Below are 26,940 nucleotides of genomic sequence, written 5' to 3'. Positions count from 1 at the left end.
ATATGGACACCTGCACTTCTTACAGTGGGATTTTGGCTTCTAATAGTGACTTCAGTGTATGCATGTGCTTGCAACTGCGACATTAGGTGTATCTAAAAATGAGATGCCCACCTGTTGAAGCTGTGACACAAGACCCCATTGGTGTTGAACGTCAAAATCTGTATTGAATTGGCAGAGCTTTGTAGATCTCATCACTGCCATACTGTTTTTTAATCTTTACATGAATGGTGATAGATAATTAAACAGCTCAGTGGAGGAGGAGTCTCTGAACAGACCGCATCCTCAGCCCAGCATGTGAGCACCAAGGCTGAAATAATTACCGTCACACTCAGCTAGATGAGCTGGGTAAAGTACCACAGAAATCATTTGTGTTCTTGTGATGTATTGATGTGATACAACTGATAATCCAAAATAAGGTTTTAATCAAGGAGTTTTTCTTTGCATAAAAAAATTGTTTATTGATTTATTGAGGTACAGTGTAGAATAGGCCCTTCTGGACCTTCAAGCCACACCACCTGTGTGACAAGTCAAAGGATAAGACACTAAAGATCTGTTAAGTTTAAAAATTGTTTAAAAACAGTAAAAACACGTGGCTAAAACCCTAAAAGGTATTTAATGCATTTCATTGTTTCTTTTGTTCTTTATTGTGTAAAGTTAAGCCCTAATAGTATTATCAGTGATCTGCAGAGTAGCCTTGATCTGCTAGCCTGAGGTCGATTGCTCCTGTCTCCACCCACATACCCAGGGGACTTCGTGGTATTCTCCTCACTCGAGTAAATTCTCAATGAGAAAACCACATTACATCACTCTTGTGATTATTTCTCCCCTTTTTTAGGGGCGTAACACCAGCAATTCCCCAATTTAACCCTAACCTACCAACTAATATGTCTTTGGATTGCTTGAGGGAGCCAGAGCTCCTGGAGGAAACCCACGCAGTCATGGGGAGAACGTAACTCCTTACAGGGAGCAGCGGGAATTGAACCTGGGTCACCTTACTGTAAGGCGTTATGCTAACCACTATACCACCACTGTCCCTTGAAGGATGTTATTGCTGGTTTGTAAATTTCTATGGGATAGCATTATTGCCCTCGAGTCAGGAGATATTTTGGTCTCACTCCTCACTTATATCTCCTACACTCAGAGAGTGGTGCGATTGTGGGGAGAAAAGCTACCTGCAGACTTGGTGGATGGTGTTGATTTCAGAAGTTTAAATAAATACATGGATGGTGGGGGGGTTGATATTGAGGGCTGTAGGCTTAATGCAGGTTGATGGGACTAGGCACAGACTAGGCCAGCCAAAAGACCTACCTCTGTGCTATAACTCTACAACTTTATGACTCCAGTCCCAGCTGCTGAGAGCATTGCAGTATAAACCAAAATTTTTGAATACTGGGGTGGCTTTCAGAGTGATAATTCACTTCACTACAGCTAAATAGTAGTATCACATTCACGTTCTGCATCATTAGATGCAATTTATTTTGGTTTCTTTCTTCTCTGGGCAGTGCTTGTGAGAGAATTAGTGAGTGATTACACACCCTGTAAACTGCTGACAGAGGGATTCATTATTCATCACTTTCATCTGGAGGATGAGCAAAGGAAGATGATGGAAATGATTGCTGAGAATGGAGTCCTCAATTTGCAAACAGTTGATGGGCAACATGTGCCTCATTTCCTCGAAATAACATGGACCATAAGTATTGGTTCATTACTGTCACATGCACCAAGATACAGTGAAAAGCTGTTCTAGCATACTGTTCATACAGGTTAAAGCACTGCATAGTGTATTGAGGCAGAACAAGGTAAAATAATAACAATATAGAATGAAGTACAAAAGCTACAGAGAAAGTGCAGTGCAAATAAGCATTAAAGTGCAAGATCATAACGAGGTAGTTTGTGAGGTCAAGAGTCCATCATTTTATACAAGAAGTCCATTCAAGAGTCTGATAATACTGGGACAGAAAATGTTCTTGAACCAGGTAGTATGTGTTTTTGGCTTTTGTATTTATTACCTGATGGGAAGCGGGAGAAGAGGAAATATCCAGGGTGAGTAGGGCGTTTGATTATGCTGGCAGTTTCATTGAGGCGGTGAGAACGATAGACAGAGTCAATAGAGGGGAGACTGATTTCTGTGCTGTGCTGAGCTGTGTCTACCATACCAAGCTGTTATGCATCCAGATAGAATGCTTTCTATGGGGCATTGATAAAAAATTGGTGAGTGTCAATGAGGACGTGCCAAATTTCTTCTGCCTCCTGAAGAGGTGGAGCAATTGGCGAGCTTTCTTGGCTGGGACATCAACATGGTTGGACCAGGACAGGCTTTTAATGATGTTCACTCCTTGGAACTTGAAGTAAAACTGAAAAGATAAAGATCTGTTCACTTAATGCACGCAGCAGTGCTCTAAAAGGGGAAATAAAATATGATAATTAACTTTGGTCTCCTTGCGGTATGGACTGATCAAGGTGTAATCATTAATCTCATATGATGAATGATGGCATTTGCAAGTAAAGACTAATTAGATTTCACTGAGAGTATTTTTTTTTCGGGCAATTAGATTACAAAATTATGACTCCAAGATGCTTTTCAAGTGAAAACCAATGCCACGGGGCCTGTCCTAGTACTAGTTTAAGTATTTCAATAGTGCTTTTAGGGATTAAATCAGAATGAATATATGATACTTTCATATTGTTGTGTTGATGTTTCATTTAAATGGATGTCCTAGTTGAATTGTTAAGCTTTCAGAATTAAGTTGCTTTGTCCAGATGAATACATTTGTGCTGAAGATTGATCTGTTCTATTCCTGTGCAAAACAAAATTTAACTTCTGAAAGAAACATATTAACATGCATTCATCTTGAAAATTCTGAGCCTTTCGAAGATTTCACAAAATCCAACATTCTTCAAATAAGCAAAATCGCTACTGTTCATAAACATGGTTTTTGTTGTGTCCTCATTTTAATCTGTGTAAGTCTTTAATTACAACTGTAATCCCTGGTTTTAAAAAGATTTCTTTTCACAGCAAAAGATTTCTGTTGTTATGCTGAAGGTATTTTATTCTAGCAGTTTTCTGTAAAAGCAGTGTGTTCTGCTGGTAGAATGTTTTGGTTTTTTTTAAAGATAAGGAGCAATGTTGCTTAACTTAGGAATGTTGTGTCAGCCAATCAGGATGGTGGCATCAGGAGAAAGTTCTAGTGAGAACTGGGCAGAGAGAGATTTGTCATGGACAGTAGTTGGGTCCGTGGTCTTTTGGCGGGAGGTGTGGAGAGGATCCAGGATCCAATTTGCCTGGTGGATCCAATTTGAAGGGGAGACCCTAATGCAAGGAGAGCTTCGTGAAACACGAGTCTATGAAGGGAAGTTCTATTTGTAATTAGTGATGATAAGTCAACACTGTGAGTAAAGTGGTATACCCGACCATCACAGACACAACATGAGCTCTAACATTGTGTGCACATTTAGACTGGGCCGATTCTTTATTCTTTCTCCTATTAACTGTTTGATAAGGCGGAAATAGATTAATATACTTGCTTTATGTTCTTATACAGAGTACAATATGATATTTCTGCTGATCGATAATTGCACCTCATCAGTATTAACACAGCATCCACTCAAATTGAGGTACCTTTAATTGGAATTCCCTGTGTTCCTGTTTGGTCCAAGCCCAAATCATACCTAGATGTATATTAACCATATAACAATCGCAGCATGGATACAGCCATCTTGGCCCTCCTAGTTCATGCCAAACTCTTAATCTCACCTAGTCCCACCTACCCGCACTCAGCCCATAACCTTCCACTCCTTTCCTGTCAAAATACCTATCCAATTTTACCGTAAGTGACACAAACTGAACTGGCCTCTACTACTTCTACAGGAAGCTCATTCCACACAGCTATCACTCTCTGAGTAAAGAAATACCCCCTCATGTTTCCCTTAAACTTCTGCCCCCTAACTCTCAAATCATGTCCTCTCATTTGAATCTCCCCTACCCTCAATGGAAACAGCCTATTCACGTCAACTCTATCTATCCCTCTCAAAATTTTAAATACCTCAATCAAATCCCCCCTCAACCTTCTACGCTCCAATGAATAGAGACCTAACTTGTTCAACCTTTCTCTGTAACTGAAGTGCTGAAACCCAGGTAACATCCTAGTAAATCGTCTCTGCACTCTCTCTAATTTATTGATATCTTTCCTATAATTCGGTGACCAGAACTGTACACAATATTCCAAATTTGGCCTTACCAATGCCTTGTACAATTTTAACATTACATCCCAACTTCTGTACTCAATGCTCTGATTTATAAAGGCCAGCATTCCAAAAGCCTTCTTCACCACCCTATCTATATGAGACTCCACCTTCAGGGAACTATGCACTGTTATTCCCAGATCTCTCTGTTCCACTGCATTCCTCAATACCCTACCATTTACCCTGAATGTTCTATTTGGATTATTCCTGCCAAAATGTAGAACCTCACACTTCTCAGCATTTTACTCCATCTGCCAATGTTCAGCCCATTCTTCTAACCGGCATAAATCTCCCTGCAAGCTTTGAAAACCCACCTCATAATCCACAACACTTCCTACCTTGGTATCATCGGCATACTTACTAATCCAATTTACCACCCCATCATCCAGATCATTTATGTATATTACAAACAACATTGGGCCCAAAACAGATCCCTGAGGCACCCCGCTAGTCACTGGCCTCCATCCCGATAAATAATTATCCACCACTACTCTCTGGCATCTCCCATCTAGCCACTGTTGTATCCATTTTATTACTCCAGCATTAATACCTAACGACTGAACCTTCTTAACTAACCTTCCATGTGGAACTTTGTCAAAGGCCTTGCTGAAGTCCATGTAGACTACATCCACTGCCTTACCCTCGTCAACATTCCTCGGATCTTCTTCAAAAAATTCAATAAGGTTTGTCAAACATGACCTTCCACGCACAAATCCATGTTGGCTACTCCTAATCAGATCCTGTCTATCCAGATAATTATAAATACTATCTCTAAGAATACTTGTTTATACTTGTAATACTTGTAAAAAGAATATTGTTTATGAAAGATGGCCTTTTCACCACTGAGTCATGTGGCCATTAGCAGAGTTAGCTAACAAGCCAAGTTTGCATATGAGCCCCTGTGAGAGGATTACACAACAATGAAATGTTATTTCTTGTAAACCACACTCAACCTCTCCGGAAAGTAAACATCTAGTGGAATTTCTAATGGCAGGAATGTCTGGCTCTAATAATTAGGTTAACTCTGAGAATGGCAAACATTGCAATCTGAGTAAAGTAATTCAAAACTGAAAATTTCACCCCATATATATCTGAAACAATTGCTGTCAATCTCCAGCCTAAAGATTTGCCCAAAGAGAAAAGCCTGGCTGAAGCATTGCACATATATTGGCGCTATTGTGCAACATACCTTTGTGAATTTGGCTTATTCTCTAATAACTTCTTCTCCAATTATTGAAACTTCTAATGACAATGAAGATTTTAGGAGGCTTAATAATTCCAGTCTAATGAATATTTCAAAGGATTTGAATAAAACAAACATTGGAGTGACAGATGGTGGATAAATTGCAGTTCAAAGTCTGGTTAATCTGAGTATACCCTATCCAGATTCTTTTCTAAATATTTACAAATTGTAACTCTTTGTCAGATGAAGGTTGCAGTTAGAAAGCATAGCTGAACTTTTACTTTCCTAGTGAACCTACAGGTACTTACACCCTTTTAATATATCCTATTTAATATGAGATCATAAGACCATAAGCATTGGTGTGCAAAATTAGGCCATTTGGCCCATTGAATCTGCTGCACCATTGGATCATGCCTGATTTATGTTCCCTCTCAACCTTATTCTCCATGCTGCTACCCATAACCATTGACATTTTTACTAATCAAGAACTTATCAAACTTTGCTTAAAAATACCCAATGACTGGGCCTTCACAGCTGTCAAGGCAGTGAATTTCACAGATTCACTATGATCTTGCAAATGAACTTCCTCCTCATCTATTTTGAAAAGTGGCATCCTGCTACTCTGAGTCTGTGCGCTTTGGTCCTAGACTCTCACACTTTGCGTGTCTACTCTGTGTAGAGCAGGCCTTTCAGTATTTGATAGGGTTCAATGAGATCCCGTCTTGCGCTTCTAAGCTCCAGTGAGAACTCTGCACTTATTATTAATTATTAAGATACAAAAAAAAATTTAGATTCAGCAGGAGGTGAATTTTATTTCAGGATGTAACATTAGAACAATTACATAATACAAAGTAATAATTACATGTTTTAAAGATAGCTGTGTACTTTAATTTGCACTTTAAGGTCCAAATTATTCCCTACCCTGCTCGGTCTGGTTTTATTTGCTTATGTTTCTTAAACCCACAGCATTCAGAGGGGATCATAGTTGATATAATGTTACATCATTTTTATCACCCACTATGGGCTAGAAATTTACTGCTGTAAGTATGTCCACAATGCAGATCTGTTTTGGTAGGCTCATGCCAACAGAAGATGATCTGTAATTCACTGAAACTTGTTTGATAGTTTTTCTATATTAATGTGCGTAGGAGGACAAAGGGAACAATTAAATGGCTAAACTTCAAGCTGCAGATTCCCCACCAAGGTGCATACTGATCAATTTGTAATATTACTGTTTTCTCAATGTAGTTGGAATGAATCCCTGCAATTCACAACCTAACACTGACTTCATTGCAAGATCTACAGCAGTTCAAGAAGGTGATGCACCATCAGCTTCTCAGGGAGGCGGCTGAGAAAATAATTTGGAAACTAAGAAGTTGGAAAATGCAAAAGTCATAATCAGTTGGGAACATGGGGGGGGGGGGTGGTTGTGTGTGAAGAGATTTATTTATTTATTTATTGGCGAGACAGCATGCAACATACCCTTCCGGCTCAAAAAGCCGCATCACACAGCCACCCACCTATTTAGCACTAGCTTAATCACAGAACCATTTACAATGACCACTGAACTAAATGTATCTGGTCTGTAGGGGAAAAAAAAACAGAACTTTCAAATGATACCCAAATGATTCACAGGGAGAACATCCAAACTCTTTACAAATGGCACCGGAATTGAACTCGGAACCCCAGAATGCCCTGAGCTGTCATAGCATCACGTTAACTGCAATGTTACTGTGGCAACCCAAGGTGATCTTCTGAGGATGAGATGCTTGGAATCTTGAAATGATTGGGGGATTGATGAAGATGATTGTGAAAAGGGGTTGATGTTATGTTTGTAACTCCAAAATATAAAACTAATTGAAAGCAAAACATGGAGGTGGGATTAACAAGTCTTAACTTTCATTTTTACTTTTAGTGAGATGTGTGTGTACAACATAGTGGCATAATGACGTATGCTATTCACATACTTCTACATATAGCCTGCAATGAATAATGTAGACAACAAAGAATGCTTAATCAAACAATATATTCAGAATATTAAGCAAATATTACTGAAATACTAAATACACAACACTCCTCACTGCTAAGCTATAAAATTCAACTCAATATTCAGATTGCATCCACAGCAGAATAAGTTTAAAATTAATCGCTGTGGAGAATTTCTTAGCCCTGTGAGATAACTTCATGGCTGACAAGCGGTGGGGGTGGGAGGGGTGGTGGTCACTCTGCTTGACAGGTGAGAATTGAGGCTGTGAAGCTACCTCAGCTTCCGGGGCCTCCTCCATGGTAGTTGTAGGAGTTGACTCTGGGACTGCAGGAAGTGGTTCTAACAACTCTGACTCAATTTCTTCTGGTTGTACTGACATCCCAAACAGTGCACGGCAAGCTGCTGAACCTGTTGATCTGTCTCAGTCCACCAGCCAACACTTTCATTTTAACAACGCCTAGATGACAAGCATTTACAGTAACTCCTCCAACACTTCAGCTCTCAGCTTGGATGCTACAACAACTTTCATTCCCCACAGACAATGCCCATCAAAGGCAAGTTCATCTTGGTCCTGGTTTCTGCTGCATATTCCAGCTATTTTGGGTGTCCATGTAGACCTGAGACTGTGTGTGGTCTTTCCTTTGGATTATCTATGCCACAACAGGGAGCCTTTTCATTTGTATTAGGGAGATAAGGTCAAGAGGAGTGTCCCCTTTTGTAAAATTTCTCAGGACTTTTCTTTTCCAAGGGCAAACAGGACAATACATCAGCATTTCCATGATTAATTATCCACTTGAATTTGTTCTTGTAATTTTGTCCTCTAAGAAACAGAGCTCATCTTTGTGTTTATGCTCCTGCTGTTAGTGGAGCACCCTTCTGTGAATTGAAAATGGATACTCATAGTTTATGATCAGTAATGAGGGTAAACTCTCTCCCATGCAAATACTGGTTAAAACATTTTACACCAAAATCCTGACTCAAGGCCACACCATCAATCTGTGTGTAATTTTTTCCTGCAGCGGTAAGGCGATCATTTCCAGTACTCATAACATGTAACATGAGTACACCCACTGTATACCATAAGGCAAGACATCACAGGCAACCTTCACTGGATGATATGGATCATAATCTGTGAGTACAGTGTCTAACATCACCACTTCCTTTACATTTAGGAAAGCCACCTCACACTGCTTTGTCCACCGCCATTTCTTCTCGATCTGTAGTAATGAGTTCAAGCGTGGAGCACAGTAGCCACAGTAGTTTGGCAAGAACCTGCTAAAGTAATTGACAATTCCTCTGTGACATTTCCTTTGGTCTTCGGGCATTGACCACTGTTTGAATTTTTTCAGTCTTGTGTGTCACCAGTGTGACCACATGAAGTGATGCTTGGCTTAAAAAATTACCACTTGTGTTGTGATCTGAGGCCATAATCTTCTAAACATTTTAAATTGTCTTGAGATTTGGAGAAGTTCTTTACCATCCTTACTGGTAACACTGATATTATCCAGGAAACTCTGTGTGCCTCTGCAGTCTTGTAGCACTTGATCTACAGCTTTCTGCTGGAATGCAGGTGAAGATACTACTCAAAATTAATGTTATTATAGTCATAAGGCTCTTTTGTGAGTGCTTATGGTGAGAAACGTTTTAGACTCTTCTTCCATCTTCATTCGTAGATAGGCCACAACTGTCAAGTTTGCTGAGGTGTTTCCCTGCAGAAAGATTTGCAGAGATATTCTCTATCCTAGGCAGAAGGTATTGATCTTCTTTCAGTATTGAAATGTTATGCTATGAAAAGGATTTTCAATCATTTAATGCTTCAACACAAGGAATTGTATTTTTTGTCCCCTTAACTGTAAATGAACAGATATTCAGAAAATACTATCATGTTCGGTGTGTTCCAAACAGTCACACATTGAAATAATCTGTAGCAAAGAGCTCTGTTGGAGTGCTTTTGTAGTGTAGTCACTGTGTTCTGTTGCAAACATTACTGTTAATTTGAGCCCCACAATGTCACACAGACAGCAATGTGATAATGATAGGTAATATGAATCAGTGATGTAGCTTGAGTTGTAACTATTGGCCAGAACACTGGAGAAATAGTATCACAAGATCTTTTATGTTTACCTGAGAGGGCAAGTGCTTCTATGCAAAATTTTCTGCTACATTAAATGTCAGCTTAGATTTTATGTTTGAAGCTTTGGAGTGTGAATTGAACCTATAAAACCTGATTCAGAATACAATTAGACTTGTGATTTGTAGACTTTCCCACTTGAACTTGTAGACCTATACTGCAAGAATTTGTGAAATATTAAATTTGAGCACTTCATCATTGCAGCTGAAGGTTGGTTGAAGTTAGGAGCTGAATGTCCAAAGTTACACATTCTATTGGAGGGATAGGAAGGTCAGCAGAGGGGATGGTGTGGCACTGCTGCTAGAATATAGCATCAAATCAGGAGAAGGATGTGACATAGGTTTGGAAGATGTTGAATCCCTGTGGTTGGGGTAAGAAACTGCAAGGGTAAAAGGACCCTAATGGCAGTTATAATCAGGCCTTCAAACAGTAGCTGGGATATGGAGTACAGATTACAACAGGAAGTTGAAAAGGCGTGACAAAAGGGCAATGTTATGATAGTCATGGGAGATTTCAAAATGCAGGTCGACTCAGAAAATCAGGTTGGAAATGGATTTCAAGAGAGTAAATTTGTTGAATGCCCATGAGATTACTTTTTAGAGCAGTTTGTCATTGAGCCTTCTGAGGGATTGGCTAGATGTAGTCTGACATAGCAGTATTTCAGTGGAGTAAAGGAAATCACAGTGGTATGAGAGAGGAGTTGGCCAAAGTAAATTGGAAAGAGATGCTGGCAGGGATGACAGCAGAGCAGTAATGGCGTGTGTTTCTGGGAAAAATTAGGAAAGTGCAGGATAGTTGTATTCCAAAAATAAAGAAATACTCAAAAGGCAAAATAGTACAACTGTGGCTGACAAGGAATTCAAAGCTAATGTAAAAGCAAAAGAGAGGGCATACAACAAAGCAAAAATCATTGGGAAGACAGAAGATTGGGAAGCTTTTAAATCTCTACAGAGAGCAACTAAAAGTATCTTTTGGAGGGGAAAGTTAGTTTGGTTTCCTTTAGGAAAAATCTTGCCTACCAAACCTGTTGGAATTCTTTGGGGAGATTACACATAGGATAGATATAGAGGATGCAATGGATGTTGTACATTTGACAAAGTGCTACACATGAGGCTGCTTACCAAATTAAGAGCCCATGGTTTTACAGGAAAGTTACTAACATGGTTAGAGCATTGGCTGATTGGTAAGAGGCAGCGAGTGGAAATACAATGATCCTTTTCTGATTGTCTGCTAGTGACTAGTGGTATTCTCTGGGGTTGATGTTGGGACTGCTTCTGTTTATGCTGTATATCAATGATTTAGATGATGGAATCATCGTTTTTCTTTTGCCAAGTTTGCAGATGATATGAAGATTGGTAGAAGGACAGGTAGTGTTGAGGAAACAGGTTGGCTGCAGAAGGACTCAGACAGATTAGGAGAAATGGGCAAGAGAGTGACAAATGCAATATGATGTTGGAAAATGCATGGCCATGCAGTTTGGTGGTAGAAATGAATGAATTTTCTAAATGGGGAGAAAATCCAAGAACCTGAGATGCAAAGCAACTTAGGAATCCTTGTGCAGAATACCCTAAAAGTTAACCTGCAGGTAGAGTTAGTGGTGAGGAAGGCAAATGCAATGTTAGAATTCATTTCAAGTGATCTAGAATACAAGAGCAGGGATGTGATGCTGAGGCTTTATAAAGCCCTGGTGAGCTCACCTTGAGTATTGTGAACACTTTTGGGATCCTTATCTTAGAAAAGATATGCAGATGTTGGAGAGAGTTCAGAGGAGGTTCACAAGGATGATTCTGGAAATTAAAGAGTTATCATGAGGAACGTCTGTCCTCAGTGGAATTTAGAAGGATGAGGGGAAATCTCATTAAAACCTTTTGAGTGTTCAACGGCCTAGACAGAGTGTATGTAGGAAGCATGTTTCCCATGGCAGGAGAGTCTAAGAAAAGTGGGCACACCCTCGGGATAAAAGCCATCTATTTAAAACAGAGATGTGGAGAAACTTCTTTAGCTTGAGGGTGGTGAATCTGTGGAATTTGTTAACACAACAGTTGTTGGGACCAGGTCGTTGGGTGTATTTATGGCTGAGGTTGATTGGTTCTTGATTGGACATGGTATCAAAGATTATGAGGAGAAGGTTGGGATGTGGGGCTGAGGAAGGTATAAAAGGATCAGCCATGATTCAATAGGGGAGCAGACTCAATGGGCTGAATAGCCTAATTCTGGTCCTATGTCATATGGTATTACTTATGTCAGTTGGGCAGTTTCAGATTCCAGTATATCTTTATTATGTAGCACTTCATAACATTTTTTAAAATTTTGATGTTTGTTATAAAACATAAATTTAACAGATTTATCATTTGATGTTTAAGATCCAGAACCTAATTTTTTGAAATAGTAGATGAATGCGAAATAATCAGTTAGACCGTATTGCATTGCCATAACCATCTGACACGGACTATAATTGGAAACTTATCTCCACTGAGAAATCCAGCAGAGTGACAAAAATAACTTGTTAACTGTCCGGATGTTGAACTGATGTAAAGAAATGAAAATGAGTTCTGTTGTTTTTTACATTCTTTATCTTTACTTATTATCCTTCTAATTTGACCACTAATTTATTTGAATATTTAATCGTGTAAGCAGAAATCCTTTTTTCTTTTCCTCTCTATAGACAGAAATTTTATTTTTTATATAACTGTCCTTCATACAATACACTACTATGTAATAATCAAGTGTGTTTCAATAAGGTGCATTTTGGCTCAAATTTTGTAATGGCAGTGATGAAGGTATCTACACTTGCTATTACAGTGAACAGTAGTTGGACAGTAATAATTTGTCTTCCGCAAGCTATGCTACATTTGTATTTAAATGAGTAAAACACAGCATTTTCTAAAGAGGAACACCCCTAACAATGCAAAAACAAAGTGCGGGTGTATTTGTTTGTAAGTGAATAATTAATGGTGTTAATTATAACTAAATTATCTCTTTGACATTGTTAAATTACTTCTTATATGTGTGAAATTTCATTTCTTGAGATTGTAATTACTGTTAGAGGTATATACCAATTTTACGTTTCTGTTACATTGCTCAATCCCATTTTAAATTCTGTTTATTTCACTTTTTCAATGTATTTAAATATTGAATTAAATACTTGCATCTCCTGGTTGAGATTCATTGTGCAGTAAGAGTTTTCAGTCTAACTTGTTTAAGAGACAATATTTCTTTTCTGCTTGCACACAGTTGGACTCCAGAAATCACAATGAAATGTGCTTTTAATTACTGGAAACTGTTATATAAAAGCCTCATAAAGTAAATGGACAGTTGTAAGCATAATGAATTACAAACACTTTTCATAAGTCACTATTTGGAAAATTAAGTCATTATTTTTATCCTAACAGAAAGATTCATTGAATGTTTTCATTTCTCTGCAGGAGATTATGTTGTAATGTCAGTGTATTTCGATCTCAGCAGACGAATGGGATACTTCACCATTCAGACCTACATCCCTTGCACCTTGACTGTTGTTTTATCCTGGGTATCATTTTGGATCAATAAGGATGCCGTACCAGCAAGAACATCATTAGGTAATGAAATGCTTACACCACAGTTATTAACTTTATGTACAAGAAATGTTTGAAACTTGTCTAAAAGTAATTAAAATCCTTTTAAGAATACATCCTAATTCAGCTGCTGTCTGCCCCAGCTTATTTGGTATATTGTTTTCACCAAGAAAAGACAATGAGGGTGTAATGCCAAATAACTTTCTTTGGACATATTTAAGTATGTAAAAAGTCAAATATGTAAATGTATATTGTTTGTATGTATCAAGAGGGGGAGGGGGAATGGGGGAACTAGTGAATTAATGCATTTGTGGGTACTTGGTAAGAAATCAATTATCAGTATGTAATTGGAGTGACTGTCCTAAGAACCAGCAATGGCAATGAACTTCTAAGTATATTTAACAAAAAATTACAGTCATAAGTTTAAGATTTATTTTTGTCAGTAGTGGGAGCAAAGTTTTGACATGCAGCTTAAAACAAAGAGCTGGAGGCACTCAAGGGGTCAGTTAGCATCTGTGGAGGCAAAGTGATGGTCATTGTTTAGGGTCAAGCAGCTTCAAGACGGAAAGTAACACGTGAAGTTAGTCTGTATAATGGGGTGAAAGGGACAGATGAGACATGGACTGGTAGGTGATAGGTGGAACCAGGTATGGACGGGGATGACAGACAAATGGAGCTGATAGGATGGGAGTGGGAAGCTGAAGACAGAGAAAGAGGCTGGAAAATGATAAGTGGACCTTAACATGGACCCACAACAGCTCCTCACTACTGAAGAAGACACAGCAGCGTCTACACTTTGTTATGGATTCAGCAACAATAAATATATGAGTGAGGCAGGGGTTTTTATAACAAACAAAATGTTTATTAAACACTGACAAGCAAATCCCCAAAAGTAAATAAATCACCAACATAACCGGAAATCAGCTGCTGTGTGGCAGCTTAAACAGTTCTTAAAGCGATGTTGCAAAAACAGTTCTTCAAAGTAGTATTTCAAAAGTTCAAAATGCTTACAGTCCATTTAAGGAGAGACTTTTTAAGACGATTTAAATTCACTTTCACGTCGTCTCGCCGCGGTTCCAAATCGAACTTTTCCCACGAAGAGTTTAGGGAGATGAAGAATGAAACGGCTTAAAGGCACTGACCTTTCCTTTACAAAACTGTTCCCAATCCTTTCTGCTATTCACAGGGATTAACATGAGAACAGTCAACGAATTCCTTCCGAATGAGGATCAAACAAGTTCGAACCTGTTTCACCGTCGAAATCGACTTTCCTCGATCCTTTAACTCCCGAACTCCAATCTCTACTCTCCACTGATTTTCAACTAGCAGTATTATAAAGAAACTGCTGAAAATGACCTTTTAAACTTTAGGCTTTAAATAAAACTCCATCTTTCAACTAAACTGTGTCATAACATTAAATCATGCAGTGGCATGAAGTCAACATGGCAAATCCAGCCACGAACTGCCCCTCCTCACAGAGAGGGGTCCTCCTTTTATACCCTGAAAAAAAAGCATGTCACGTGACCTCTACTAGCAGGAAAATGACATCACTCCACCATCACAAGACCATTACCTCAAGTCCAGTATAGCTTCAACACCTGTCACGTGACAAGTACACCACTGTCACGTGTCACGGGTACGTAACAACTTTCTGATGAGATTGAGGCCTAGAAGTCTCCCCGCCCCCACTGTAACAAACTTCTACAGGAGCACCATTAAGAGTGTCCTGTCTGGCTGTCTCACTGTGTGGTATGGGTCTGCAAGGTATCGGATCACAAGAGCTTACAGAGGACAATAGGAACTGCTGAGGGGATAACTGAGGTCTCTCTTCTGTCGATATTGGACATTTACTAGGACCATTGCAAATGAAGGGCCCGAAACATTGTTGAGGATCCCTACCACCCATCACACAATCTCCTTGACCCACAACCATCAAGAAGGAGGTACAGAAGCATCGAGACTAGGAACGACAGTGTAGGTAACAGCTTCTTCCCTCAGCCTGTGAGACTAATGAATACCCTCACACCACTGAGATCTCTTCTGCAGAACTGTTTACCTGTGCTGCACACTACATGCATTTTGAATTATATTTTTAACTTTTTATGATAATATTTTCCAATGTGCAATGTGTGATATATGTTTAATGGGTGCACTGTGATCCAGAGGAATGTTGTTCCATTTGGTTTTATATATGTACAGTCAGATGACAATAAACTTGATCTAGAACTTGATTTGCAATCTCTTGTGCCTCCTCTTAATATTAACCATGTAGTTCCTGAAGAACTAACATATTTGAGATCAGTATCCAATGCAGTACAGGTGACTTCTGTGTTCCTGAAAAAAGACCATGTGTTTCCTTAAAAAAGAGCCGTGTCATTTTTGCTTTTCTGAGGAAATACAAGCTGAAAAAAATTGTATTGACTTATTTACTTTATTTTTCTCATGACTTCCTCAAGAGTGATTTGTGTCATGATTTGTGAATTCTGTAAGCATGAATTTCCATAATCCACATGACCATAATGCAGGAGTTGTCTGTATTTCATTCATTTGCTTATGTAATGACTTACTCTTCAGTTATGCTTGTGTTCTTCAATACTTATGCGAAGAAAAAAACCTCAGTCATATTGTGCCTTGTGCAGTATAGGGTGTTGCAATGTGGTTCACAGCTAATTAAGTACCTCTGAATTGCATTGATAGATGAAAGATAGCAGCAAAAATCTGATAACAGCTATGAGCTCTGTTGTAAGACAATCTGCTGAGATAATCAGAGAAATGTATTATCACCCTATGAAAAAGGGGATGGACAATGGCACTCTGTGCAGTTTCCTTCAGTACTGGACTGATGTGCACCTTAGCACTGTCTACTCTCTAGCATGACTGTAAAAAGTTCCATTCCTCTATTTCAAATAAGAGGAGGGAAATTGTGGACAATATAAACACATGGCTAAAGTCATGTTAGCTGCTCATTATAACAAATGTTATTTGTCCCATCCAATTAGCCATAAAGGACTTTGGATTGTGATATGATTGTGGAAGGCACTATATAAATAAACTTCGTTGTTTTCTTTCCACTTAGATGTTAGGGCAAACACTTTGCAGTGGAATTTGAACCAAAGATTTACCACCTGAGTAGCAAGAGCTTCCACAGAGCCAAGGCTGAAGTGATAGTTCTTAATAACAGGCATAAAGTTATTGTGCGCCAATTGATATTCCCAAAATTCTATTCAAGAAAACATCCTGTTTTATATTATAAAAGTAGATATTTAGCCTTTATGATTTATTTAGCAAATGATATTTGACCCAAGCATCTAACAGTAATTCTGTATATTACTATTAATAATATTTGAAATATGAAACAACTCTTATGGAATTATTTTATAGAAAACTGTGAGCTGACCCTCTAGGTCCAATATCAAATGCCAAATATATTCTGGACTTAGCCACCATGGTCAGCAGTGCTTATGAGATTAAAATGTCAGATTCAATGGGATGTTCAGCAGCATATCTCTTATCTAAAAGCTTTGAGGAAAATGTAGTTTATACATTGAACAGAACTGAAGTGCTTTCTTTTCCGATTTCAGTTTCATCCAGTGGGATCTATTACAGATTGATTTTTTTGCTTTTTAAAAGGGTAGTTATATTTTCCTTTGCTGCTAAATCATTGACAGATGTTTAAGTTCATTGATTGTCAATGAACACATAGCTAAAAGCTAACACAATATATAGAAGGCAATCGGAAAACACTTGTATCATCATTGCAAGTATGAGCCCAAACTTGCAGGATCTTAGTAGGTATTGACAGCAATTAATTTTATGATTAGTAAAATTTTAGTTAATATATTTAGTTGCTAAGCAAACAATGTTTAAGTAAGAGATAAATTATACATCTTTGTCAGAAATCTTTATTTCTAATTATCAGAACTTTAAAGGCAAGCTGAAGTAAACAAATGTGTGAAAACACTTATGGTTTCAAGTCATGAATAATGAGATTGATCACATCCTTGATCATTGTTTCATTCTTGTTACAGGTATTACAACTGTCTTGACCATGACTACACTAAGCACGATTGCTCGCAAATCCCTCCCTAAGGTTTCCTATGTGACTGCTATGGACCTGTTTGTGTCTGTTTGCTTTATCTTTGTATTTGCTGCTTTGATTGAATATGGGACCTTGCACTATTTTGTCAGTAACAGAAAGCTCTCTAAAGACAAAGACAAGAAGAAGAAGAATCGAGTATGTACCTTACTATAATAATATTTTAAGGACAATTATTGATGTTAGTGTTTGCATTCATGATAAAAATATATACTATTGTAAATTTTTGGCATGAACACATTTCTTCCAAATGTTAGTAATTGCTTTCTGTTATAGCACTGATTACTTTAAAGACAAAAGTGCTGCTTTACATTTTTATTCCTTTTTAAGAAAAAAATCTTGTAGGCTTGCAAAAACATGTTAACTTGTATGTAGTCTGAAATAGTATAATTTTTATTGGTCCTCTCTTTTGCCACTTAGAATATAAACAGTCATTCTATTTTCTAGATGTGCTAAATAAATTGGTTCAACTTGTTAGTATCTAACCTTGTGGCAACAGAAAATGTGCAGACTGTGCTGTGCACTTTTCAAATTCGCCTTTGCTTCATGCTTATGTCTCAAACAATCCTACAGATTGAACTGTACCCCCATTACTGTCTTCAATATGTGATTTAACTGATGTATCTCTCAGCTGATCACTAGATAATGCTGGGTAAATTATGCCATCGCACATTTTACGTGCACTTGTTATCTGCATATGTAAATGAAACATTACCTTTATACAGTATAGATAAAAAGATGCATTTTACAGGACTATTCTTTGTAAAGCCATTTGCCTATGGCTTTCATGTAATACATGAATTAAGGTAAAATATTACTCAGGATGGATATGAGTTGTTTGTCCTACTGTAAGTCTGTATTATACTATCTGTTACTTTAAGCTGTGTTATTACTTTCTTCTGCTCTACTGCATTGTATTTATGATATCTCCTTTAAGCATTCTTCTTTTTATTCCAAAAAAAAGCTTCTTCGGATGTTTTCCTCGAAGGTACTTTATTTTCTTTTTTACAATAGCAATAATTTTAGTACGTCAGAGTGCTCACCAATAGATTGAGCCTATTAATGGGACAGATACTGCTCCCTTCGGTCAGCAGTCCTGTAAAGAATAGTGCCCTGTCCATCTTGCACAATGACTCCCATCCACTCCATACTATACTGGTTAGGCACAGGAGTACATTCAGCCAGACTCATTCCACCGAGATGTAACACTGAGCGTCATAGGAAGTCATTCCTACCTGTGGCCATCAAACTTTACAACTCCTCCCTCAGAGAGTCAGACACCCTGAGCCAATAGGCTGGTCCTGGACTAATTTCCACTTGGCATGAGGAACTTATTATTTAATTATTTATGGTTTTATATTGCTATATTTCTTCACTATTCTTGGTTGGTGCAGCTGTAACGAAACCCAATTTCCCTCGGGATCAATAATGTACGTCTGTCTGTCTGTCTGCTACTAGTGAGTATATCATTACTATCCCTGTTCCCTGCAATACAGGCCACATTTACCATCACCTGAAGCCCAGTCACTTTTCCATTGGCCAGTCAGCTTCGAATATCACAAGGAAAAATGTACATCCTTCTGAAAATGTACATCTTTCACATTGTAAATGCTATTTGATTAGTTTTTTTATCTGGTAACAACATAATAGACCAGACTCTCAAAGCAGTGCCATCTTGGAACACATGTAAGTGTGATTTGGCGCTTAAGTCCACTTTAATCTTCTACAATCCTGCTTGTGTTTTCTCCTAACTTCTTAGGATATCTTTGGGCCTCCAAAATAGCTACAAGTCCTTTCATCTTTATAACTGCCTCTTACATTCAGTCTCTGAATATAACTCTTTTCTTGTAGCTTTCTAATTTTTTCCCATTATATGGCAGTTTGGATAGTGGACATGATTTCAGACTTACCTGATTTCATATGACATCATGAGACCCTTAATTAAAAGGTGATGAAGTATGCTTCTCTTTCCATTGGTTGCACTTCCAGTCTCAGTTAGCTGTAGAATAATATAATTGTTGTGAAGTTTCCAGAGGATAACATAATAAAATATTTTTTCAAGTTATAATTATGGTCTTCATAGGACAATTCTAATTTATTGGTGTTGAAATCATGCAAGTGTTTCTGCATCAGAGAGAAAAAGATAGGACTAGCGTCATAATATTTCATTCCACCTTGTCAGATTTTGTCTGGTATTTTATCTGTCTACTTCAAATAATCTCTTTACCTGAAAGTGATTGTTAGTTCAACCCAATAGTTAATTTCCAGTCACTGCTGGTTATCTAATCATGCAATTCAGTTTTACAAGTGCACACTCAGTAAACTGTCAGAATAATGGTCACGCTTGAGAAAGTTATGAAAAAGAGAGGCACGTCTTCTTAATACGGTTGGCAGAGTGGAGTTGGGGTAAAAATCAGCAAGCAGCTAAAGGTGGACATTTTGCCTACCAATATCCATCCAAGCACGAAATGTCATTTTCCATAAGTTTAGATATGTGTGGTGCATAAACATTAGAATAGACCTATTCCCTATCAGATCAAATTCGCTGCTGTAAGTACCTTGTAATGTATGGATTTGTAAGGCCAATAACAGGATTCATAGCGGGAGAACAGCTAGTACAAAAGAGAAGGATTTGCACTCTAAATACCTTTCCTGACCTCAGGCTGTCTCAAAGTAGTTTACCGATGAATGAAATACTTTTGAAATGTAGTTACTGTTGAAATGTAATAATAGCTTGTAACAGCAGGAGCTACAGACAGAACAGTTAAGTTTATCCTTCAACCTTCACTGAACCTTTAATGCATCCTCCAATTAGACTATGAACCAGTACCCACACCAACATCTAGAAATAACGATCTCATTAATGTCTAATTGTTCAGTTTATGGCTTATTGGAGAAGGATATCAGGAGTGTAAAGAGATTAATGAGTAAAAGAAATTCAGATTTCTGAGTGTCTTTCAAATGAAGACATAAGAATAGATTTTAAATTTGAGCAATATATGCATGTTAATATCATTATTTGTGTATCAGTATAATACCAATAATAATTTAATCTACTAGGCTATGTTAATCCTGCAACTTTCACACTTTTTTATTATTTCAGTTTTCCTTTAGCTTGTAGATTTATGCAGTTACACTAACATAGGATTAAAATGAAATCAAGGTCTGTTTTCAGTTAAGTAATCATAAAACTTTAAAATGGTAAGATATAGTTACTGTGTTTGTATGAACATTTCATTACAAATTAAAATATTCTCTGAAAATAGTTTTAAAATACAGCATTGTAACAATATATCTGTATAACATAATGCATTAATCTAAAATGATTTAAAGATTGCACTTCTTCAAGCCAGAGAATAGTTTATATATTTAAAAAAATGCTACAAAGAAATGTAATGGTTGATTCTCTACCAGATACATTTCAATCTGATATAGTGCAATCTGAGGAAGCAAAAACCAATTCTGTGATTGATGACAATTAAACAATTTTCACATCCAAGATTATTTATTTACATGATTTAAGTCATCAGCTCAGCAAGAGTTATCAAACTCACGTATCTGTCTTTTCATTGTACTATATACAACTGATGAACTTTTAAGATATAATGAGGCAGGTTGCAATGTTTAGTGCCTGGGGACATAATCTGAACAGAATGCTCATTCTTTATAAAAAAACATTAATTTTCATTCCAAGTAAATCAGAAAGATAATCTGTAGATTATGTACAGACAAAAAGTCTAAGTAGCTAACTTTCTATTGCCTCAAAGGATCTAACTTAGTGTCAGTGACAGTTGACTGATCTACAAAGGAGCAAATCTTCCTGGCTATGATTAATAGTTTTGAAGTGTTCCAGTGTCTAGCCACTTACAACGAACTAAGTTCCAAGCTTATAGTTATCACATAGTCTCTATTACTGGAGTCCATGCTGAGCTCAAGGGTTGATTCTGGTCCTGTTGCAACTCTCTGTCATTGCATTTTGTGAACTGACAATGAATTAGATACCCAGTAGCCAATACCATGCTGCAGAATGGGAAATTAAAGGTTTATTTACAAATGTTGTATTTTAAATTATTTTATTTTAGGTTAATATATTTAAATGTTTAATTCTGTCCAAATGAATGTTGTATTTTCTTTTTTGTGAACATTATTTATATTTTTAGTTATTCATGTCAATTTTAATACTTTTATTAAAAAGACTCACAATTTTGGCAAGCTTACATCTGCTGACAGCATTACATTCTGTTAAATGCTGTCAGGTTGTTCTGAACTCTGGACATCAAAAAATTTCCTCCTGAGGTCAAAATGCTTACATATGTCTCTGGAGTGTGTTGAGCCAACACAGCTGATGAAAGAAACAAATGCTAGGGTCATCTTTAAACAACCTTTCTCTACAAAATTTTGTAGATGGCATTTATGAAATATATTTAATAAAATAATGTTGAAATTGCAATAAAAGGCAAACAAAACATTCTAACATAATGAATAGGAACATAACAAAAGTAAAATATAATCTTTAATCTTTCAGTTATCAAAGACAGAAGGACTAACAGGTGCATTTGTTACAACAAAGGTACCCAGAGAAATAAGTAAAACACATGCAGGATTGTAAAAGACTAGAATAAATCCCATGTGCCACATTCTCCCTTTTATTTTCCTTTTCCCCAACAACTTGCTCTTTCACTCACGTCCTTTTGATTTTTTTGCCACCTACCTGCATTAAGAGGTACTTTGCGGTAGCAAATTAACATTCTCACACTCTTTTGGGTCTTAGGACATCGGGAAATCTACAGCACCCAAGGTAGGATCAAATGTAAGTTCCTGGGCCTGCTATTTATGTCTGCTGTTTCCAACTGCTAAACATTAAGTAATAAAAGTGAATACAAAGCATGACCCTTGGCAAATAACAGAAAATAAGCAAGTGCAATTTATTTTAAAAAGTAAGAAGCAATATAGTCACCACTCACCTTATAATTCATTGGGGGAATGGGTTCTCTTGAATATAAGTGTTCCAGTTCTTTAGTTTTCTAATGATTATGCTTTTTTAAACTTGTCCTCATGATGAATTTACTTTTGTGATCTGATTTCCAGAATGTCAGACTACAAATTCAAACAGGAACCTCTAAAACAACTTCTAGCATCTTTCCAATTGATTTAGGAAATTAGTTGCATTTTCCATTCCACTATTTTCTTCTTACTATTATCAGTCAAACGGAAACTTAAATAGAAATAATCCTGTATCTTTAATCCATGTGTTAATAAAGTCTGAGGTAAGCAATATTTCTATTGGTACTTTCTCAGGAGATGTGTTATTAAAACAGAAAAAAAAGATTTTACTTGAGCTCTGTGATATTACAATGAATTTACTTGAATGAAATTTTACTTAATATTAAAATGTAATTGAAAATCCAAAAAGGACTGGTCAGAACAAAATTCTGTAATCCTACCCATTGTACTGCACATGGTAGTAAACAATTAAATAGTAAAATAAAAGTAGAAGCTCCATAAACAGAGATGGCAGAGCTCAGCATTTGAGTTCAAAAGGCAAAATTGAAGCACTCACAACCACACTCTGCCAGAAGTGAATATTCTACCTTTGCTTCTAACAGCCGTATCTTAATGGAGATCAATAACCACAGATCCAAAAACACTACTACAGGATTTCTTCAAGACAGGGTCAACAATATAAGACAAGATCAATATTAATGCATGGGTTTGTTGTTCAGAAAACTACCTGTAATGTCAAAGTATGATTTCACACAAATTAGCTTTGGAAGATTAGGTCCCATTTTCAAACTTAGGAAAGAAGTGTCCTTGTCTCTAGTCATCTAGAATTTATGATTTAAGATCTTGCAGTTATAAAATAAAATGATTTAAGTAGGTCTGAAAGTGGTGTAAAACTTGAGATTGAATGTTTAACGCCACTTTTATGACACAATCTTATTACAGTATTGTGGTAATATTAACAAGCGTTGTTTACAATTATAAAATTCATGCACATCATAAGGAAGCCCCCTACTATTGCCTCTATGAATAAGTTTGCCTATCATTTGGTGTTGGGTGTGTCATTAGTGGCAGTTAGGAGTGTGCACAGATTGTGAGAGTAATTACTACCGACTTATCAAGTGATTTTTCAATTTATCCTAAAATTTGAAATTATCCTACAGGCACCTACAGTTGATATTCGTCCTCGGTCATCAGCCATTCAGATGAATAATTCCTCCCATCCTCAAGAACGGGATGAGGAATATGGATACGAGTGTCTGGATGGCAAGGACTGCACCAGTTTCTTCTGTTGTTTTGATGAATGCCGCACTGGAGCATGGAGGCAAGGGAGACTACACATCCGTATCACTAAAATTGACTCGTATGCCCGGATCTTCTTTCCCACAGCCTTTGGTTTGTTTAACCTCGTCTACTGGGTAGGCTACCTTTACCTGTAAGCTGGAGGATCAGGCAGAAACATAGGCCTTACCTGCTGCTGATCCACTAAGATCAAATGTAAAAAAAACTTAACAGGAAAAGTTGTACACTTTTACGTATGTCTTACACAAATTGGTGATTGGCAATTCAGTGCATGTTTTTATTTTTATTTGCTATGAATTACCTTTATAAAAAATCTTTTTTTGCCTGAAGGACTGTTAGAGGTGAAAAGAGTGAGGCAAATTGAGCTCATTTACTTACCTGCTTTCTTGCTGATTGTACTTAATTGACTGTCATCCTGGCACATGCAGAGCCAGTAAAGCACTTTGGAAATAGTTTTGCACTGGAATCATAGTATGGACACCTACAGCTATGGATCATTGCTCAGGACCACACTCTCCTGTTAAAGAGACAAGAAAGGAGAACACAAGCCTAAGCATTTATCATTTCAAAGACATGTTTTTCTGTGATCAGTGCAACAGTTGTAAGTGAAGGATATTAAACGTCTTTTTCTACAAAAAGTGAATGGAGTGCAGAAAAGCCTCCTTCTGGAAGGACATTAAAGTTAAATCTGAAAAGGGTGAAAAAAATCAATATTCCTATTGTGTTCTCAAGCAATCTTCAAGGTGATCGTACTTCCTTAGCGTTAACATAACATAATCATTAAAGTTTAAACAGTTGATGGACCTGTTTTGTAGTCCCAACTTCATTTTTATTTCCTTGTTACATACATTATGTCATTGTCCCCAAGATTGTCCCCAATAATTTCTGGTTGTTGGATCTAAGCTTAATGAGAAGGATTTCTCATAAGTTATGGTTGGTTGATAAGAAGGCAGATTGTCATGAGTTTGAGTTAACCATATTTCACCTAAGCTTTATTTTCTTTAGCTTCAACTTGCCCTCTCCTACATAGAATGAACCATTGCCCACACATGGGGGACAGGCTGGTACCATGTTCCCGGGCTACTACCTGGTTTGCATTAGGACCAGGTACTAGGAAGCATAGACGGACATGACGTCATTTGACCTAATCTAGTTAAAAACAGAAATCATGGAACAACTCAACCAGTCAACCAGCATTTTGGAAAGAGACCCCTATTCACCTCGGAAATGTCCCTGGTCTTCATGTAGTATCCTTGTTCTTACTCGATTCTTTACCTGAGATTAAACTATTTCAGTACATGAGCAACACATATTGAGACTTAATTGGTGTTAAAAAAGGCTACAATTATCTGTCTCAGCCAAGTGTTGTATATATCACTACTGGTACCATGGTACTAATGAAAAAAACACAAATGTTCTTCCTGTTTTGAAACTGCTTGAGATCTGGGCTCAAGATTTCTTTGCACACATGATACTTGCGCATTGCACTGTAATGATATTGATGATGATCTTGACAGTTTCATGTAAAGTTTTATATGATATCTGTAATTGAACAGCTGAAGCTGACTTATATGGTGATACTAATAAAGCTAAGGGAATAGATTAATCCACTTGTGACATGCATTTTCCTTTAACCTGATATGAATGATTGTTTGCAGTGGAATGCTCACACTTCCAGTTGTTGCTCACCATTGGATTGGTTTATAGTTCAATGATAGCTTAAAGCTTACATCACTTGTCTGTGAATTTTAACACATTCCAATGCTGTATACTAACCAGATTTATTAATAACAAATAACCTTGTATCATTTTGTTTGAGAGAAAAGGACATATATCGAGATCAGCTTAACCACTTAGCTTAATGTTGAAGTGGAGTCCTCGGGGAACTTGATGGCTGAAATGTGCATCTCATTTTTAAGTGAATAACATTCTTTGACCTTAAATTGAAAAACTACTCTATCTGCAGGTCAAAAGAAAAAAAACAATCACAGAAAGCAGCCTGAACTGGATTATATATTTTTTCAAACACAAGGCATCCATGACTGCACTCAGGAATATAGTTCTTGAATTGAAATATTCACATAAATTCAAATGCAGAGTACATATAATTGCTTAGTCTGACATAATGAGCAATTTGTCAGAATTACTAGGACCAATTTTATCTTTTGGTTTCTTCAATTTATTTTTCAATCGATAATAGCCTTTTTGATGTAATCTAATTGCAATTATCAGGCTGTGTGTGCTCATGGCAGTTTAAGCTTTCCTGTCTCAAGTGTATTCAGTGGAAACAAGTATTTAAAGGAGATTATTTTCATGAATGCTAGCCGGTAGTGTAGTGGCATCCACACCAGCCTTCAAGTTGAATGGCCCTAGGTTCACATCCATCCAGCTCCTGTTGGGTTGAGCAATGAGCTAAAAAAAAACTAAAGAAATAGCAGGGTTACTGCCTGATGCATCACAAGCTGTGGAAAGGAACAAGGACAACAATTTTCATGAAACAGTGTTCATGACAAAGAGATCAGCAGACTGCAAAAGGAGAATGATTTCCAAGGATCCTAGGCTTTCCTATGGTATTAGGCCTTTTGTGTGCTACTATATCCCTTGCAACATGAGAATCCAGAGATATTCAGAAATTGGAAACCATCACACTCTCTGAATAACAACACACACAAAATGGTGGTAGAACACAGCAAGCTAGGCAGCATCTATAGGGAGAAGCGATATTGCCATTTTGGGCCGAGACCCTTCATCAGGATCTCTGAATGTCCACTTGGTTTGTAAACAGAGATAGAAGATGATGGCCTTTGTAAAATACTCAGCAGAGAAGTCATGACCCCATTCTTACGACAGACCACTTTTCCCTCTGCTTTTTGGCCTTGCTTTTTTGATAGAAACGAATGGTCGATGAGAAATGGTGATGCATTTTAATGAGCAGTGTACGAGGCTATTTATGCAGTTGTTGAGATATGGCAGTTAATGACGTACTCATTGTTTTTTTCCTACATCTGTGAAGTCAATTAGATTTCTGAGGCATGAAATCTCACATTTACCTAATTGCCTGCTTCCTGCCAGAAAGGCTTCCTAGGTTGAACTAGCGACGCTTTTCCACTTTGTTTACCAAGCCTCTAAAGACATATCTGGAAGTCTAAAAGGCATTCTCAGAATGTTCTGTCATTCCATCTAATGTAAATGAAATTACTCGAGCTGCAGTTGCCTAGCTCACTGCTGTCTACCTTGAGCCAACAGTAGCCATCAACAAAACTGAACTATCATTAACACTTCCAGCTGGAGGACAATTATTTACACAATATAGACTATTCACGCACCATGATTGTAGTGCACATTTTTTGGTGCGATCCAATTTAAACTTTTTGGTCCATGCACAAAGATTGTCATTTGGTTTAAGGACTGGTGTTCTGATTTTAGCAGCTGTAAAAAAAGGAA

The 26,940-nt window shown here is 37.3% G+C and overlaps 1 protein-coding gene across 1 annotated transcript in view; it reads left to right on the top strand.

Moving 5' to 3' along the window:
- The window catches only part of gabrg2 (gamma-aminobutyric acid type A receptor subunit gamma2), an 89,457-nt gene extending 65,824 nt beyond the window's left edge, over window positions 1-23,633 (top strand). Inside the window, exons 7-10 of the mRNA XM_059989948.1 lie at window positions 12,969-13,121; window positions 17,126-17,331; window positions 18,158-18,181; window positions 23,358-23,633. Coding sequence (XP_059845931.1) covers window positions 12,969-13,121; window positions 17,126-17,331; window positions 18,158-18,181; window positions 23,358-23,633 — 659 coding nt within the window. The remainder of the gene's footprint in view (window positions 1-12,968; window positions 13,122-17,125; window positions 17,332-18,157; window positions 18,182-23,357) is intronic.
- Window positions 23,634-26,940: the final 3,307 nt, after the last annotated feature.

This window comes from Hypanus sabinus, chromosome 15, assembly GCF_030144855.1.
Source record: "Hypanus sabinus isolate sHypSab1 chromosome 15, sHypSab1.hap1, whole genome shotgun sequence".
Lineage (NCBI taxonomy): Eukaryota > Metazoa > Chordata > Chondrichthyes > Myliobatiformes > Dasyatidae > Hypanus > Hypanus sabinus.
This window is presented reverse-complemented; position numbering and strand designations above follow the sequence as displayed.